Source organism: Schistocerca serialis, chromosome 1 (assembly GCF_023864345.2).
Source record: "Schistocerca serialis cubense isolate TAMUIC-IGC-003099 chromosome 1, iqSchSeri2.2, whole genome shotgun sequence".
NCBI classification, from domain to species: Eukaryota; Metazoa; Arthropoda; class Insecta; order Orthoptera; family Acrididae; genus Schistocerca; species Schistocerca serialis.
In genome coordinates, this window is record NC_064638.1 from 650,773,351 (window position 1) to 650,790,866 (window position 17,516).

At 35.7% G+C, this 17,516-nt stretch overlaps 1 protein-coding gene across 1 annotated transcript in view; it reads left to right on the forward strand.

The window, feature by feature from the left end:
- Positions 1 to 17,516, forward strand: part of LOC126479107 (arrestin homolog) — a 95,288-nt gene that overhangs the window by 52,340 nt on the left and 25,432 nt on the right. Inside the window, exon 4 of the mRNA XM_050103755.1 lies at positions 4,954 to 5,089. Coding sequence (XP_049959712.1) covers positions 4,954 to 5,089 — 136 coding nt within the window. The remainder of the gene's footprint in view (positions 1 to 4,953; positions 5,090 to 17,516) is intronic.

Here is a 17,516-nt window from a genome sequence, read left to right on the forward strand (position 1 = left end):
GTACTTTACTCTATATAAAAAGATATTAAGGAACATAGTAAATGCAGCCAAAAAGCTACAGAATGATAACTACCTCAAATTGTCATCAAATAAGAGCAAAAGCATGTGGAAACTTATTAATATGAATACTAATAGAGGAAAACAGCTACAAAGTGATATTAGCTTAAAAATAAATGGAAAATTAGTCTCCAGTGGGAAAGAAACAGCAGAGGAATTCAATAACTACTTTACAGAAACAGTAGAAAACCTGGCTAACCATCTTAAAAATAGCTGTCCCTTACAACTAGAACCAAACTTATGCTCTGAGACTCTATTTTTAAGGCCTACATCTGAAATTGAAATAGAAAAGACACTTCATAGCAAAATTAAAAAAAAATCATCTGCTGGACAAGATCAAATCCCATGCTTCCTCCTTCATAATTGCAGTAACTTTATCAGTAAATCCCTAGCCCACATTATAAACTTCTCATTCCTGATTGGTACATTTCCTGGTATGTTCAAAATTGCAAAAATTATACCTGTCCACAAAAAAGGAAGCAAAGAGGATCCCAGTAATTATCGACCCATTGCACTGCTTTCAACTTTTAGTAAAGTATTTGAATATATAATGGCCACCAGAATCATGTCCTTTCTAGACAAAGAAAATATCCTGTCACCTGCTCAGTTTGGCTTCCAAAGTAAGAAAGCTACAACTGATGCAATACAAGAATTTCTAGATCATGCACTGGAGCTTGTGGACAAAAAACTCCCAGCCATAGGTATCTTCCTAGATCTAACAAAGGCATTCGACATGATTAATCATAGTATACTTCTGCAAAAGATGCATTCCTATGGAATAAGAGGAAATGCCTATGACTGGTTTAAAAGCTATCTGGAAGATCGACAGCAGTATGTCGAATTAAATGAAACTAAGCTCTCAGGTACAGCTAGCACTGTACATTCCTCCATACATACCATAAAGCAAAGCGTTCCCCAAGGCTCCGTCCTGGGCCCCTTGCTGTTCTTACTTTACATAAATGACCTTCCTCACAGCCTACCAAACACAAAAACCCTTTTATTTGCTGACGACACCTCTATACTCATATCTGTGCCCGAACAAATTCTCCAATCTAATATAGATAGGACCACAGATCAAATAAGTCGATGGCTTCAAAGTAACAGGCTGCTGCTTAATGCAAAAAAGACAATTGGAATAACCTTTCACACTGCCCAAAACAGAAATCCATTACTACCAACTATATCACTGGAAAAAAATAATGTTAAACTTGAAAATGAAATAAAATTTTTGGGGGTCACTATTACTGATACGCTCACATGGAAAAGGCACATTGACGTTACCAGCACAAAACTTAGTAAAGTATGCGTCATGATTAGATCAATAAGGAATATCACTAACACAAGTACCCTAACCACAATGTACCATGCACTCTTTCACTCTGTACTTAACTACGGAATCATCTTCTGGGGCCAAAATTCTGAATCAATTAAGATATTCAAACTGCAAAAGAAGATAGTCACAACAACTATGTTCAAAAAACAAAGAGACACTAGTAAACCATTATTTAAGAAACTAAATATTTTGCCCCTCCCATGCCAATACATACTAGAATTATTATTCTTTACCAAAAAAAGTATCAACAAAATTAGAAAAAATATGGATTACCACGATTATGACACAAGATCAAAAACCTCTCTAAGAATACTTCCCCATTCAACAAAACTGTACAGTGATGGTGTCAAGTGCATGGGAATAAAATTATATAATCAGCTTCCAACTTTTATACAAGAAATCCAAGAAATAAATAAATTCAAACAGACAGTGAAATCTATTTTAATAAAAGACTGCTTTTATACCATCCAGGAATATTTGGAATCAAAATTGTCTTAGTGCATGATACTGTATCAAAGCTGAATGTTGTTAAGTCAATTTTGTCACATCATGTAACAATTCTCTGTAAAGCTGTAGCTTTAAGTAACATAATTTTGTAGGTAATGTAAAATAATCATTCTTCTGTGTTCTTGTTTACTATTTTTATTGACTTATCCCATATCAGTTGTACAAGCCATTGTACTGATTTTATCTACGGGACAAATAATAAATAAATAAATGCCAGCTTGGTGAGTAGAAAGGAAAACAATCATAATACATTTGGGAATACGGAGAAAGGAGGAGTGACTTTATACACGGCCAGCTCTTTGATTGCTGTAATTCAGTAATAGACCAGCAAACAATATAGCAGTTTGACAGTCTATAGGCTCCCAACAAAAATGTTTTAAGAGAGGGCATTAACAACACATAGTAATAGTAATGTCTGGGAAGTGATTATATGTGGAGAGTTCAATATAGATTTCCTCTGAGACAGTTCTGATTGATGGTACCTAGGGTAGTTGAAGGCCAGCTCTGGGTTGACTTCCACAGTAACATTCTCAATAGTAATAGAAGGTCATATTTTATTTTTAAATCCATCTGTCTTTCCCGAAAAAGATGTGAACCAATCTGACTGTGATGGTAAAATGACAGCAATAATCATCCCCATCAGTCAGATTTAACTACGAATGGAAAAGGAAATTTTCTGAGAATTGTATATGCTGACTCGTTTACACTATTACGGGGAATTTGCTGGATGAAGAATGGGAAGTAGCTTACATAGGGTGCTAGATACATGAGAAATTGAATTCTTCCCAATAGCATTCTTGTAACAAAGAGAATTCAGAATTCAGCTTTTCTTTACAGTGGGTAAGGGGACATTTAAAATGAAAGCGGAAAAGGGGAAATCAGAGTATCTTGTACGAGAGAGAGAGAGAGAGAGAGAGAGAGAGAGAGAGAGAGAGAGAGAGTGCTTTATTTAATATAGACAGTTAGCTCTAATCAAGACTTAAAAATTGCTTTACTAGCAGTATTGTAACATTCTTCAGTGTGTCAGTGAACAGGCAGAAAACATGTACGCAAAAAAAATTCATTCAAAGAAAATTGCAAAGACAATATGGAGTATTATTAGATATGAAACAAATAAACCCAACAAGAAAAATAATACTGAACCCAGATTGTCATCTGGGAGTAGTGGTAGCAGTATGACAGATGATATAAAATTTCAATCATTGACAACTAAAATTCAATGAATTCTCCCAACAGAAGATGAAACCATGAGAACAAAAAAATGGTTTCTTTTTTTTTGCCAATTAATATGTTAGAGTGGTCACAACAATCACTAGGTCACTAAAAAGTAGCAGTTCTTCCGGCAAAGATGGTGCCTCAAGTAAATCACTAAAATGTGCTGGCTTGGTAGTGCCACACTTGAGATACCTCTGTTACCAGTTGATGAGTGAAGGTGTTTGTCCTGAAAGATTGAAGTATGCAAAGTTCTACTGAGGAAACTAAAATGGTACAGCATTAAAGGTCTATTCCTTCCATGGAACAATAGAAAACAGAGGGTTGCATGCAATTGGAATATGATTAAATTCATAATGGGGAAACATTAAATGTGGTGTGCTGTAATGTCCAGTGTGTAGCACACTTCTGTTCTTGGTCTACATAAGAGATTTACCTGCAACACTGGAGGCTTCCTTCAAAACTGTAATGTTTGCTAATTACACAGGTGTGTTGATAGGCCCAAAAATATCCATTCTGGATGCACCAGGAGAATAATGGAATAAACCTACTTCTGGTTCACAGCCAACAGCTTAAAACTTAATCATACAAAACACTCACAGCATCTATTTCCAAACAAATTAAAAATGACTTACAAGTGCCAATGGACACACATTTAATGAGGCTCCATTTGTGAAGTCTCTGGACATCCAGATGGATAACACCTGAGCTGGCACCAGCAAGCGGGTAGGCTACCAAAAATATCAAATCAGTCTGCGTTGCACTTAAAAATCTTTCTCATTGACAGGCTGCCAACAGAATTTCTAGTATACTTTCCATACTTTTACTGAGTTCTGTCCTATGAAATAATTTTCTGTGGCAATGCAGGTAAGATAAAAAAGTACTTATTTAACAGAAGAGAATAAGAAGAAGATTGCATGAAGTTAATAATTGAACATCTTGCAGAAGCCTCTTCAGGGACATAGGGATTCTTGCACTTACATGCCAGTTCTTATATTCCATACAGGTATTTGAATTTAGGATGAACTCAGCAATTCAGAATCACAGTACTAGAAGTGCAAAAAATAATTTCCATACAGAATATGCATCCCTCTCTATGGTTCAGAATGGCGCTTTATATTCTGCTCCAAAAGTCTTTAAGAGATTGCTGGTAGATACCAGAAAGAAAATTGAAAATTGTTGAGTATTCAAAAAGAAAGTAAAAGAATATCTTATTAGCTGCTCCTGCAGTTTATCAGCATATTTTGACTCAGGTATGTAAATTCAGCTTAGCTCTAATATATGTTTTAGATAAATCCTGACTTCTCCAATATATAGACAGCTGACATTGGTTCTGTAAAGTTACATAAATGCTTTGTTTGAAGTATTAAACAAAAACAGCATCTAGGTAGCGTGAGAGAAGGAGCAGTGATTCTTAAATACAAAGTAGCCTTTGTGATCCAAACATTAGACATTTAAACTTTTTTATTGATCTTATCATTTTATTGGTCTTATCAAAACATATTAAACACTATAAATTTCCATCCTGTCAAATATCATTTTGAATATTACCTCATCAATATTACCTGAACTTATTAGTAAGGTTTTTGCTAATGGGCAATAATAAATCACTATATCATACAGTGAAATCTTTGTACATAATAATAATCAAAAGGAAATCTGAAATGTAATTTGTGTGTGTCTAAATGTGTTTGTGTACATAAATGTACATGCCTTGTCATACACACATCCATACCTAAAGGCTTGTTTGTTTTAGCAAATCAGTTAATCAATTCTGATTCTCTTAATGTTGTAATATATAAGTACAGATTGTTAACAATTTCTCTGTTTGCTTTGTGGTCTAGGAGTACAGTAGCACTTGGCATAAGAAAAGTACAATATGCACCTTCAAAACAAGGCCGCCAACCATGTACTGTTGTGAGGAAAGATTTTATGCTTAGTCCTGGTGAGCTTGAACTGGAAGTAACTCTAGACAAACAGGTATGAAATACTACACCACTATAATTTAATGATTGACAGTGCTTAACTTCTCTAGTTTTTTTCCCCCAGTTGGGGTTCAATTTCCTATAAAAATCGGCATCACTACTTATCATTCTAAAGATATGCACAGTTTCCATGTCTTTCTCAGTTCTTTCATCCCTACCTCCCTCCCTTCCTCCCACTCTCCCTCCCTTCACACACACACACACACACACACACACACAAACACACGTGCATTATAATAAGGAGGCAGAAAACAGAAAGAATGACGATTCAGAATGTAAATATACTCTGTATATACTAGGGTGGAAGTTGTTGCTGGGACATATGTCAGTTAATTTTATCTACTGCTACTGATTACAAAAAGACAATCATATAAGTATGTTTACAGATGGTGTCACAAAAGTTTAGGGATGGCTTAGAATTACAAATATAACATTGTAAACTAAAGAGACCTTTATCTGGAAATGCTTCAGTTAAATGTTATTATTCAAAATAAAATCATATATCAAAATGGCCAGTCACTCCTGATAAAATAATTCCATATTTACTATCAGTTTTGATCATCATATCTTCTTCAGGTTTCATAAAGGTATTTACAGTGCTTTACAAGGCAATTTTCTAACTGCAACATCGAATAAAATAAATCCATCCCTTGTCACTTCTGCCAGTAGTAAAATACATTAGTAATATGTATTTATGTATTATTTAATCTTTGTGTATGTTCATAATCAGGTTCCACCTCTTCATGTTGAGTGTGCTGTATGTATGAGCAGTACATCAGTATGTAGAGTGCACTCAGCATATACTGACTAGTCTATGAATATGCAGAAATGGCGGGACTACATCTTACAAATGTAGCAAAAACCACAGGCAGCACTGGTGTCATTCACTATGCTACTTCTGGCTTTCCTTTCATTCAAGGAAGCCAAAGAATTTTGAGAATCATACATTGTGGCAGCATTTTGCAATTTTTAAGGTAGAGGACATACCCAACCAAGAAGCCTTCTTTTTGTGGTGGTGTGGACCATACGTGTTTCATTTGCTATATAAGATGCCACAAGCAGCAGACCCAGATGCTTTGTTGTTTGTGGAAATGTGTGATTTACTAAAATCATATTATCATGAGCAAACACATATTGAGTTAACATAGTTATGTTTTTATCAAACACGTAACAATAGGAATCAATCTTACAATGGTTGCATTATGGATTTGCGTGATTGGGGACATAAATGTACATTTAACACCATGTATGAAATCTATTAGTCATGAAATTACTGTGCAGCATGCACAGATAAGGAAGAATGACACAAGACTTTAAAGTTACAGATTTCTTCAGCAGAGCATCTGGAGTCGCGCTATTTCCTGCTTGGCTGCTGCTTTAACTGCAGTTGATGTTGGCCGTGCTCTGTTTCATGTTACTGGGGGCTTTAAAATTGCCTGCACATTTGGGTCCAGGCTAAAATTGTTCTTTAAAAATCTTCACCAACCTTTCTAAATGGAGGAAAGAAATATCTCAAGTTGATTGAATCTTGCATAGTGAACTTAAAAGTTTTGAATGGCTCAAGTTCAAAAATATTTGCCACTGTTTGTGCCATCATCAAAATGTTTCGTACTACTTCCTTGTAACTGGCTTCTCTTCTGAACATATTCTTGATTGTGTAGCGGTTTGCCTTCTTTATTTCTTTATTGATTATCCTCGGTGTCAACATACTGTGTTGCTACACTGTTTGAAAAATGGGGTTTGTAATTCCGACACTGAATACTGTAAATAATGTAGCCGACAGATGAACAGTTGTGTTTCACAGTCTTTTACTTTCATTTTTCACAACCCCCCAATAATACACAGTTATATATATAGCCAGTGCACAATTTTTCTAACTTCCCATAAGCCTCATAAATATTTAGCAGGCGGACATCCATACACTGCTACCACAGTTTACTGTTGAACATCTACAAGCAGTAAAAACATAACCACATAGTTCACAGCCTTTCACATAAATTGAACAGTCCCTGTCATTGCTTTAACACATGGCCTATTGGTGTGACACTTATTCACTGTTAAGTTGATGCATTGTTGTCGTTCTAACCAACACAGGTTCCTCATCTGAAACTCGGCCATGGACTGACTGTTTCGTGACCAAAAATCAGGCCCTTATATATCCTCACAATAATAGGTACAGAAACTACACATTGTTCAATGTTAAATTTACAGAAATTACAATTAAAACTTAACTCATTAAGTTAACTGAATACATCGAAAAATTCCGTCTTTTTAACAGTTTCTTCTACTAAAAGAGTTAGGCCGAATTATTTGTTTAAATCATGAAATTAACAAATATAAGTACACAAACAATACTTTTGAATGGACTGTTAATTACTTTGGAATTAATTACAGGCTGGCTTTGCTAACTTGTTTTTGAATAAAGCCAAAAAGATACTTTAAGATTACTAGTATTTCGTCTTCCAAATGTTTATAATTAGTACAGAATTTATATTTGTTTGTATGTCAACAATAGAATTTAAGTTACAAAACAATTACTGATTTTGTCCTATAATGAAAGATACTAACTAGTAATAGTCAAAATAAATTAGAAAATCAATTACATATATAAAACTAAGCACAAAATTAGATCTGGTGTTATATTCTTTAAAACCGCAGGCCAACGTCTCTCTTTTATGAAAATGTAGATTATACTCACGTATGCTTAATGGTAATCAGTTAAAAAAAAATGAATTTATGGAGACAATGGCATAACAAGAGGGGGAAGTAAAAATATCCCTGGTTGTTTCATCACATCACCCCCTCACTGGATTGACCAGATAGATATTGCAGATAGCTAAATGGGCAATTCAATGACCACAAGTGACGCCAGAAATTGGGTATAAAATCTACATACACAAAATATTACAAAAGAAATCTTATCAAAACTACAGTACATATGTTGTTTTTTTTTTCAAATTTATACTTATGTGAACTGGCCATATGATAATCCCCATACAAAATAATTGCATACAGTGTGTTGTACAATATCACAAAATATCCACAAGTTATACTTTTTAACAAAAATTACGCATCTTCATCATACATGACGTCCTTTTTTGTTAAGCAAAGATTACATTTTAAAATACGTATCACTTTGATACAAGTCAAACAAAATAAATCCTCATGGGTAGCAAAGAATTTAAATTACACTGCTCATTGCAGTTCATGTTTAGACAAAAAATTCACTTACTCAGTGTTTAGTATTTTTTGCAATCACTTCCACACTTTTAATGAGCCTCAACATGCTTTCTCACCAAGCAGTACACATCTTCAACAGGTCCAAGTGGCCTTTAGTAAGGAAATGCACTGCAACCCGTTTCCTTGGAGGTGGTACATGAAAAAATTGACAAAATATCTTACTTTAGTACACTTACTTTTACTTCTAAGTAAGCCCAAAAAATGTTAATGCTAATGGCAAATGATAGTCATTACATCATAAATAAATACATAGTTCTCACAACAGCACAATAATTAGCACTAAATTTGACTATAGTATGAAAGGTGTGGACTAGAAAATATTTTAAAATCAAGTACACATTACACAACAAAACATTACTATAAGTCATAAGTGTCTGAAACTGGTTAAACTTGAAAGATTTTGGTTTCTTTTCCATTTGCAAAATATGAAAAACTCAAGATGTGCATTACCTCTAGAACTGTCCGCCTCCAGTAGCTCAGTGGTCAGCGCGACAGACTGTCAATCCAAAGGGCCCGGGTTCGATTCCCGGCTGGGTCGGAGATTTTTCTCCGCTCAGGGACTGGGTGTTGTGTCGTCCTAATCATCATCATTTCATCCCCATCGACGCGCAAGTCGCCGAAGTGGCGTCAAATCGAAAGACTTGCACCAGGCGAACGGTCTACCCGACGGGAGGCCCTCGTCACACGACATTTCATTTTATACCTCTAGAACTCAAGATGTGCAGTAGCATAGATTTACAAATCAGTACGAAAAAAGAGTAGTCACCATATGTACTATTCAAATCAAAATTAAGGGGATGAAAGTTGTGCCAAATAATTGCCCTATTTCTCCACTCTGAGAACTACTCTCACTCAATCAGAAAATTAAATCCTCACAAAGTCACACAATGTTACCAAATAGTTTACCTGTCAGAATATTCACCTCAGTCTACCACCACAGTTATCAGTGAATCAGCAAAATTATTGTCCTTCATCCTAGTGTTACCACTTCGAGCTCATAATTCCTCAAAACACAAAAAGAAGTTTTCAGATGACATATAGGTCCAATGATGCAGCATTATATGCCTTGTACCACACTAGAATTTTACTTTCTCGGTTAAGCTCACATTCCCAGCTGCAGTGTCATGAATTGCACAATATACACAGTACACAATGTTGCCTAGTTCACAATTAGATCATTAATACAGTTACACCACTTTTGTTTGTATACAGTTACCTTTTTCATTAATCATGTCTGTCGGCTCCATTATTACACTTACATTTCTTACCTTGTTAGCTAGTGGAGTGCATTCTCAAAAAATATCCCTACTGCAGTGACAGGTTCCCTAACCATTAAGACCCTAACTTTATTGACTATTTTCTTATTTCATTACTGTTTCATTATCTAATAAACAAACACCTGCTCTGCTTATCTAATGCAAAATTGACTCTATTTAAAAACACTCCACAGTAACAGATCCTTATGCTAAGGCAAACAACTCTCATTATTGATCGGACAAAATTATCACTCAGAAAAACTGTTATTTACCTGTATTCCATCAAATTGCTTAAGATCCTTGCCTGAAGGGTGATATAGATACAAATCTTCCATACTCTTTCCATACACATTACTCCTGGCAACTATGTTTAAAGTTGTAATTCCTTAATGTTAGAAAAGGCTGTACCATGACACCGATATATAGTTATCTCCATATACTGATTGCACTGAACACAAAAACTTCAATTATACAAGAATTAATATTAAGATCTGGTATCCAGCATATTGCCTCTGCTGCTGCACCAATGAGCTGATTACTTCAGATTTTAATTATCCTCCACACATGCTGACACCTCTCATTTACCTTACCTCTTAGACAGAAATTCTTTAACCATTGTACAAACTTACTTTCTTCCATCCTCTTGTGATTCATTACTTATAATGAACACAACATAATATAAATAGATATATAGATAACGCTAAGGAAAACTTTTCTAACATATTTCTATACTAAAGTGTGCTACTGCACAAAATCACTTCAAAGTTGAAGAGAGCTTAATTCTGATTCACTTACAAGCTACAGACAGGATAGGAGAAGAGTTTGGTTGCCTCAGGAAACATGAAAAATGAGACAGACAGCTGGGGAAGCACTATCACCAAACAATGAATCCAACACAGAATGGTGAAACCCCTTCTTGCTAATTGCACAAGGATGTAGTCCCAATGTTACATCAAAGCTGAGATTTTGGATCACCAACAAATTGCACCCCAACAACTGTCCTGCCAATTTTGTTTCACACTCTTTGATAGCTTACCAGTAGCACCAATAATTTTTATTCCAGAAACATACATCACTGCTACACTCTCTGTGTTCTTAATAGGTTCAAAAATTGCTTGTTAAATGCCATTCATATCACTACCACTGTCTAGTAAACACTTGACATGTATTCCTTGTACCCTTGCTGTTATTACAGGGTGCCAACTTCCTTTTTACTTAACATTTCATCTTGTTCATACAACAAATCCTCAATTTTTTCCCTGGAAAAACTATCCTCCTGCTTACCAAAATGATTATCAGACCCACTGTCACTTTCTCTATGCTTTAGATTTTCTACTTCTTCCACCTTTTTCTCAATTTCAGCCAATTTTGAATCTACATTTTCATTTAATTTTTCCAGTCTTTCCTCTACCACTACAGCACCCTCGGTTTCTACATCTGTTTCTGAATCATTTTTAATGTGACCAATTTGGTTGTCAAGTTTAACCCTATTTTCAGCATATTGTTTCTCAAAAACCTCCACCTTTCTACTATTGTCATAACAAAGTTTCTCTCTCTCTTCTACACATTTACTACTCAATGCTAATTTCTCATTAGCATTATGTACTACTTTCTTTATACTATTTCCCAACCCCCTAATGTCTTCTTTCAAACTATTAATGTCTTCTTTCATAGCTATATTACTCAAAATACTCATAGTTTGTCTTAACATCGCTTCCACTTTTCTGTGTGCCATAAACTTTTGCCCTTGCTGATTTTTGCCACTAGGTTCCTCCTCCTTAACCTTAATGACCTCATGCACTTTTGTTCTGTTTTCGTCCATTTCACTCACCTCACCATACACTGTAGATGATGATTTACCATTTCATCTATGATAGGATTTTCGTCCCCATCATTCAAAGTTACATTCATGTTTGATTTATAATCATCTACAGAACCAGTCTCACTTAGGCCTTTCTGTCCATTTAGCAACTTAACCACTACAGCGTGTTTCTCAGTCACACTGTCTTGTTTGTTAAGGTCACTCATTATGTATCACTTAATACTTGTTAATTACTTTGGAATTAATTAAGGGCTGGCTTTGCTAATGTGTTTTCAAATATAGCCAAATAGATACTTTAAGATTACTAGTATTTTGTCTTCCAAATGTGTATAATTAATACAGAATTTATATTTGTTTGTATGTCTACAATAGAATTTAAGTTACAAAACAATTACTGATTTTGCCCTATAATGAAAGATACTAACTAGTAATAGTCAAAATAAATTAGAAAATCAATTACATACATAAAACCAAGCACAAAATTATATCTGGTGTTATATTCTATAAAACTGCGGGCCACTCTTTCTCTTTTATGAAAATGTAGATTATACTCACGTATGTTAATGGTAATCAGTTAAAAATAAAAAAAAATGAATTTAAGGAGGCTGATGGCACAATAAGAGGGGAAGTAAAAATATCCCAGCTTGCTTCATCACAACTGGTATTCCTTGTTTGCCATATTATGTCAGTCAGTGGCCAGCTCATGATAATGGTGAACACTTCCATATTATACTAGTATTATTATTATTATTATTATTATTATTTCATGTGGCACAATGTCTGATGCAAGTCTGTTGATTAGATTCTGAAATGCAACTTTGTCTATTGAGGATGTAATAAAAATGCGATGAGGTATTCATACTTTGTTTCTCTTTCTGGAGTCATGAACCAGTAGATCATGTATGTACAATTCAAGACATTCTTCTCCTTCTTTCCCAATTGCCACAGCTCTGCTTTCATTACTCAGGTTCACCCATATTTAAATAATTATACAATATGTTCTTGTTGAATTTAAACACTCTGTTCCTTATACTGATACTTTCATTTATTCTAGACAACCTCTGGCTTACAAATCTGCAGATCTTTGATCATCACAACATTGACACTTACTCATATAGTACTAACTGTTAGTAGGTTTTTGTTTCTACATTCAATACTTAGACAATTTTTGACTCAACATCAATGAATGGAGTAATCTGAGGCCCTCCTTGACATCCAATTTGGCATTGGTAGCTTCGTACAGCACTTGATGTGATGTCCAGCCTTCCGCTTCATAACTCTGGCTGCCACAGGTCGACCAAGGAGTACCTCAAACAAAATATTGAAACACAAAATAAGTATTGGGACATATAAAAAATTTTTATCCACATATGAATATTAGAGCTTCCTGGACTGCTTGAACATTTTCATCTCTTTTAATTGTTGGTATTAAATTAGTCAACACAGTTGTTCTATCACACACTTGCTCATTTTCAGATGACCTAAGTACAGAAATTCTTGTGCTTATAATGTAAATGGGAAATTTTCCAAAATTTAATTCTGCTGAATTCTGAAACTTTTCAAGACCAATTCACTGACATTCATACCCCTAACCTACTTCATTAATCAGACTGAGGAAAGAGAACCTCCAGTTTAATGTGGAATCTGAAACCATATGTCATTCATATAATTAAGAAGTGAAGGCTAGGTTAAAGGCAGATTGAGATATTTTGTGGTCTGACTATTATTCAATCACATGTCCTTTTCGTTTCCAGGTATGCACTTTACCACTGGACCACAAGGTCCAACATTTCAGTGCTGTTTAACATTACTATTGCACTGTTTTGTACTAGAAATGATGCTGGTGCTTAGTGATATTAACTGTCACTGATATTTCATAGAGCATATTGGATCAGGATAACACTGGGTTTCTAATACATTTGCTCTCATTACAACAGCTTCCTCACTTGAGGATGACCAATCATACAGTCTTTTTATTAGACTATTTCTAGGTGGCATCGTACATTGCATCATTATCAGACTGCATTACAAAAATGGCTGTGTTCATGTTGATACTGTGAACTTCTGTTGGTTCTTTTCTGTGATATTGTGTGGTGATGTTAAGTCTAATCAGGAGCTAACACTTCTTATTATCCAATTTTGCTCAAATTATTATTTCAGCACGCTTACCCACCTTTCCTGATTGAACTTCGTTTCTCAAAGTGCTGCAGTTGGTAGTGAAAAATACAAACCCAGCATCCAGTTCTCAAAATAAATACAAGATTTCACATAAATAATGTATCATATATTGTACTCTTGTTTACAGTGACCATGAATTATAAAATTTCTTCATTATTCAGAACATCTAAATTACATTGATATGGACTAAGCCCAAAAATTGACTGTCTTATTTAATAGATTCCAATTGATTAAGTGTATAACAAGTTTTCTCTTGACCCCGTGACATCGTAGGCATTTTCACTGCTACTCTTCCTCCACAACTCTCACCATATCTCAAAGGCAGAGTCCAACAACACAAAATAAACCACTTGATCAACAGGTACCATGAACATGGTATGATGTTTAGTGTCATTCCAGTTTGCCAATAAGCTGCATCCATCCATTTCATGATACATGAACATAAATAAAACATACATCCAAATAGTAGATTATCTAATGCATCACAAAAATAAAATTTTTGTAGTGGTGATTATCACTTATCAGTTCAAAAAATGCTTGTGCAACACATCACTTCACCAAAGTGGTATGTTCCACTACAGCAGGGCTTCCCATACTTTTCAGCTGGTGGACCCCTTCTACAGTCGAAAATCCATGGGGGACCCTAGTCAATCAAGAGCACAGTAACTTTAAATTTCAGAGCGAAACCCATGGGAACTGAAAGCTTCTTAATGGAAGTGCCATGTTCCCAATGACACCCTGCCCCTCCCCCCCCCCATCCTCACCCCCCACCCCCCCACCCCCCACCTTCCCGCAGCATCAATAGTCTTTGGAGCTTCTTGTGATAGTTCTTCCTTTGGTCGTCCCCCCTCCTCATTCATTTCAACTGGGCACTTCCCCTGTTGTGAAGGCGATGGAGAAACCGCACCCTTCTTCAATGATCCTGACTTCAGCCAAACCGAGCGAGGTGACACAGTGGTTAGACACTGGACTCGCATTCGAGAGGACGATGGTTCAATCCCGCGTCCGGCCATCCTGATTTAGGTTTACCGTGATTTCCCTCAATCGCTACAGGCAAATGCCTTTCAAAGGGCACAGCTGACTTCCTTCCCCATCCTTCCCTAATCCGATGAGACCGATGACCTTGCTGTCTGGTCTCCTTTCCAAAACAACCCAACCCAACCCCAACTTCAGCCAAGGATTCATGTTAGAAGTAATAAACTGGTCAAAAATCGACTTATGAAATAGGTAGTGCACTGACAAAGCAAGTTTAACATTTAATGATGCCTGGGATCGCATACGTGCCAGCGAGCACTGTGATTGGTTGACAAAGCTCGCTCTGTGCATGCTTAAAAGGTTTCAGCGCATCTAGCGCTGTGAGCCGCCGCGCAAACAACCCCCGTATTGTTGTGAAACAGTCGATCAGAGAAGCCGCATTCTCCAGCACTAAACTGTGTATGCGTTCTCACTTAGAAACTGCAAAGGCTGCTTGGGAATACGACCTCAAGTAAAAGTACACATGTTTTTCACATGAAAAAAAAATAAAAATAAAAATATGATGAATTTGATTTTCACATTTTTATTCAATAATTTCACTCATTACTTTACACGATTTGGTGAAAGGTGGCCACGAACCCCCTAGAAAGAGCCGGCGGACCCCTAAGGGGTCCACAGACCACACGTTGGGAAGCTCTGCACTACAGATTCCTTCCCTTAGAGAATGATGCCATCACTGTGCTGACCAAACAGTAAATATTCAGAGTTTAAAACTAGTTTTAAGCTACTCGCAACAGGAATTAATATATTGTGTTTATTTTATGTACAACCACAGATGTACTTGTATCTCATATGTAATTATTATGCTTATTCATGTTTATTGCATGTGGAATGCTCCACAATGAATTGCAAACCATCAACCATAGGCATATATTTGCCTTGACTTCACTTTAATTAAGTTTCTTAACCTTTCTACCCAGTAATCATTATTTTACTCTGGATATGAATCTTGGATGGCAAACATATACTACCCTATTTCACATAATCAAATATGCTGCATCCAGAACTCAGGCTTTTCTAGCCATGCTCATGAAACTTTTGGAAATTACTGGTCTTGTGCTACCCCATGGGCAAGTGTGTGAATATAGGTTTTGATGAACAGATAAAAGTAGGTTTCCATGATGGAGACTATCGAATATAGTAAATAGGGAAATTATCCAAGGTATCCAGGAGGAGAAGAAAGAAAGAAAAAGAAAGACTAAGGATGTTAGAACCTAAGAGAAAAAGAAAATTGATTCCAAAGACTGATCCCCCCCCAAGATTTCCTTCCTGACAAGTTCTTCATTGAGGAGGTAGAGGTTGAAGTTGTTCAGCATACCCTTCAGAACTGACTTCCTGGCTTCATTCATGCAGACCCCAAAAAGTGGCCCTAACACCTTACTATTGATGGCTAGAGAAGAAGGTAGCAACACAACACAGTAATCACATTTGCCTTTGTAAACTCCACATTCATATTAATTCCATGGACTTGATCACCCAAAACTCCCAAAGAAAATTATTATAAGAGTAGTCATAATACTTATCATCCCTATTAATAATAATAAAGATATTATTCTAGCAGGATTATATGAGACTCTATAAAACTCACAGAGCTATACTGGGATGCTGTCCTATGTGGTTGTTGTAGGGAACACAACATTCATTGTTATGAGGCCACTTTCCTCATCAAACACCATCAGCATTTATAAACTCTCATCGAACCAGAGGAGTTATGTGTTTTGAATAATTAACAAGCATTTGTTGTTGGACATTCTATAATCAGTTACCTATCTTTCCAATCCTGAAGAACAGCATACAAAACTCAGACACTTGGCTCATTATTATGTTGTCCATAAAGTAGCATATAGAACAGATTGACAAACTCAGTTAAATTAATCTACTTTGCTGTTTTGGAGATACCTTAAAACTAATGGTACCAACTTATGTAGTAATCTTCGAGATACACCTCCTTCTGAAGAAAGATTATCCTTTAACGATTTTTTAATTTTTCATAGTTACAGTGCTACGATTTATGTATTCTAATTGGATGTAGTCCCCAACAATCAGTGTTTCCTTCTCATCCCATATGGTAAGTCTACACTGACCCATGGTTCTGAGTGCCTTTCCTGAAATCTACCCCTTTTCCTAGATCTCTCCAGTCTTTTTCCTTCACCCCTCTTCCTTTCTCTTCTGCCTGAAGAAGGAGCCACTATCTCTGAAAGCTTGCCTAATTACAACCTTCTTTGATGTGTGTGTTCTCCCAACACTTGGTGAGTAGATTTTTTTTATCTATCCAATTAGATTAAATTATTAAATTATTTTGTCAAAAATTGATTGTTTTCATTGTCATATTTATGTAGTCTTCTTTTTCTCCCAGATGTAGGTCTTCCTTTTCCTCTACCTTCTCCTTTTATACTTATATATTGAGGTAACCTTCTCCTGCTGTAGCCCTGGTTTTTAATTTGTTCTTTATGTTGCATTTATTTCACTCCCCTTATATACTCACTCTCGCATTTGTTTCATTCCCCGTACATGCTTACTCACTGCAGTAACTCTGAAAGCCCTCTTATCGTGTGTTTTAATGAGTGTCCTCCTGTTATATGGTTCAACAATCATACCTGGATGTTAGCTCATCATGTTTACACTTCACAACTAAGGGTATATCCCCCTTCATTCCACCAGCAAAAAGGGCAAAGCTAACATCCAGGTTAAATCATGTAATTTAACTGGATACAATTAATATTGTTTGTTCATTATTTTCTTTAACATTCTGACAAAGATCACAACTTTTTAATTCCTTTTTATTTATCTACTTAGATTTTTAAAATAATAAAACTTTTTCATATGCCAGATTCACTATTGTATACCAGAATGTCCATATCTCGTGTATATGAACCAAATCAGATCCCCTA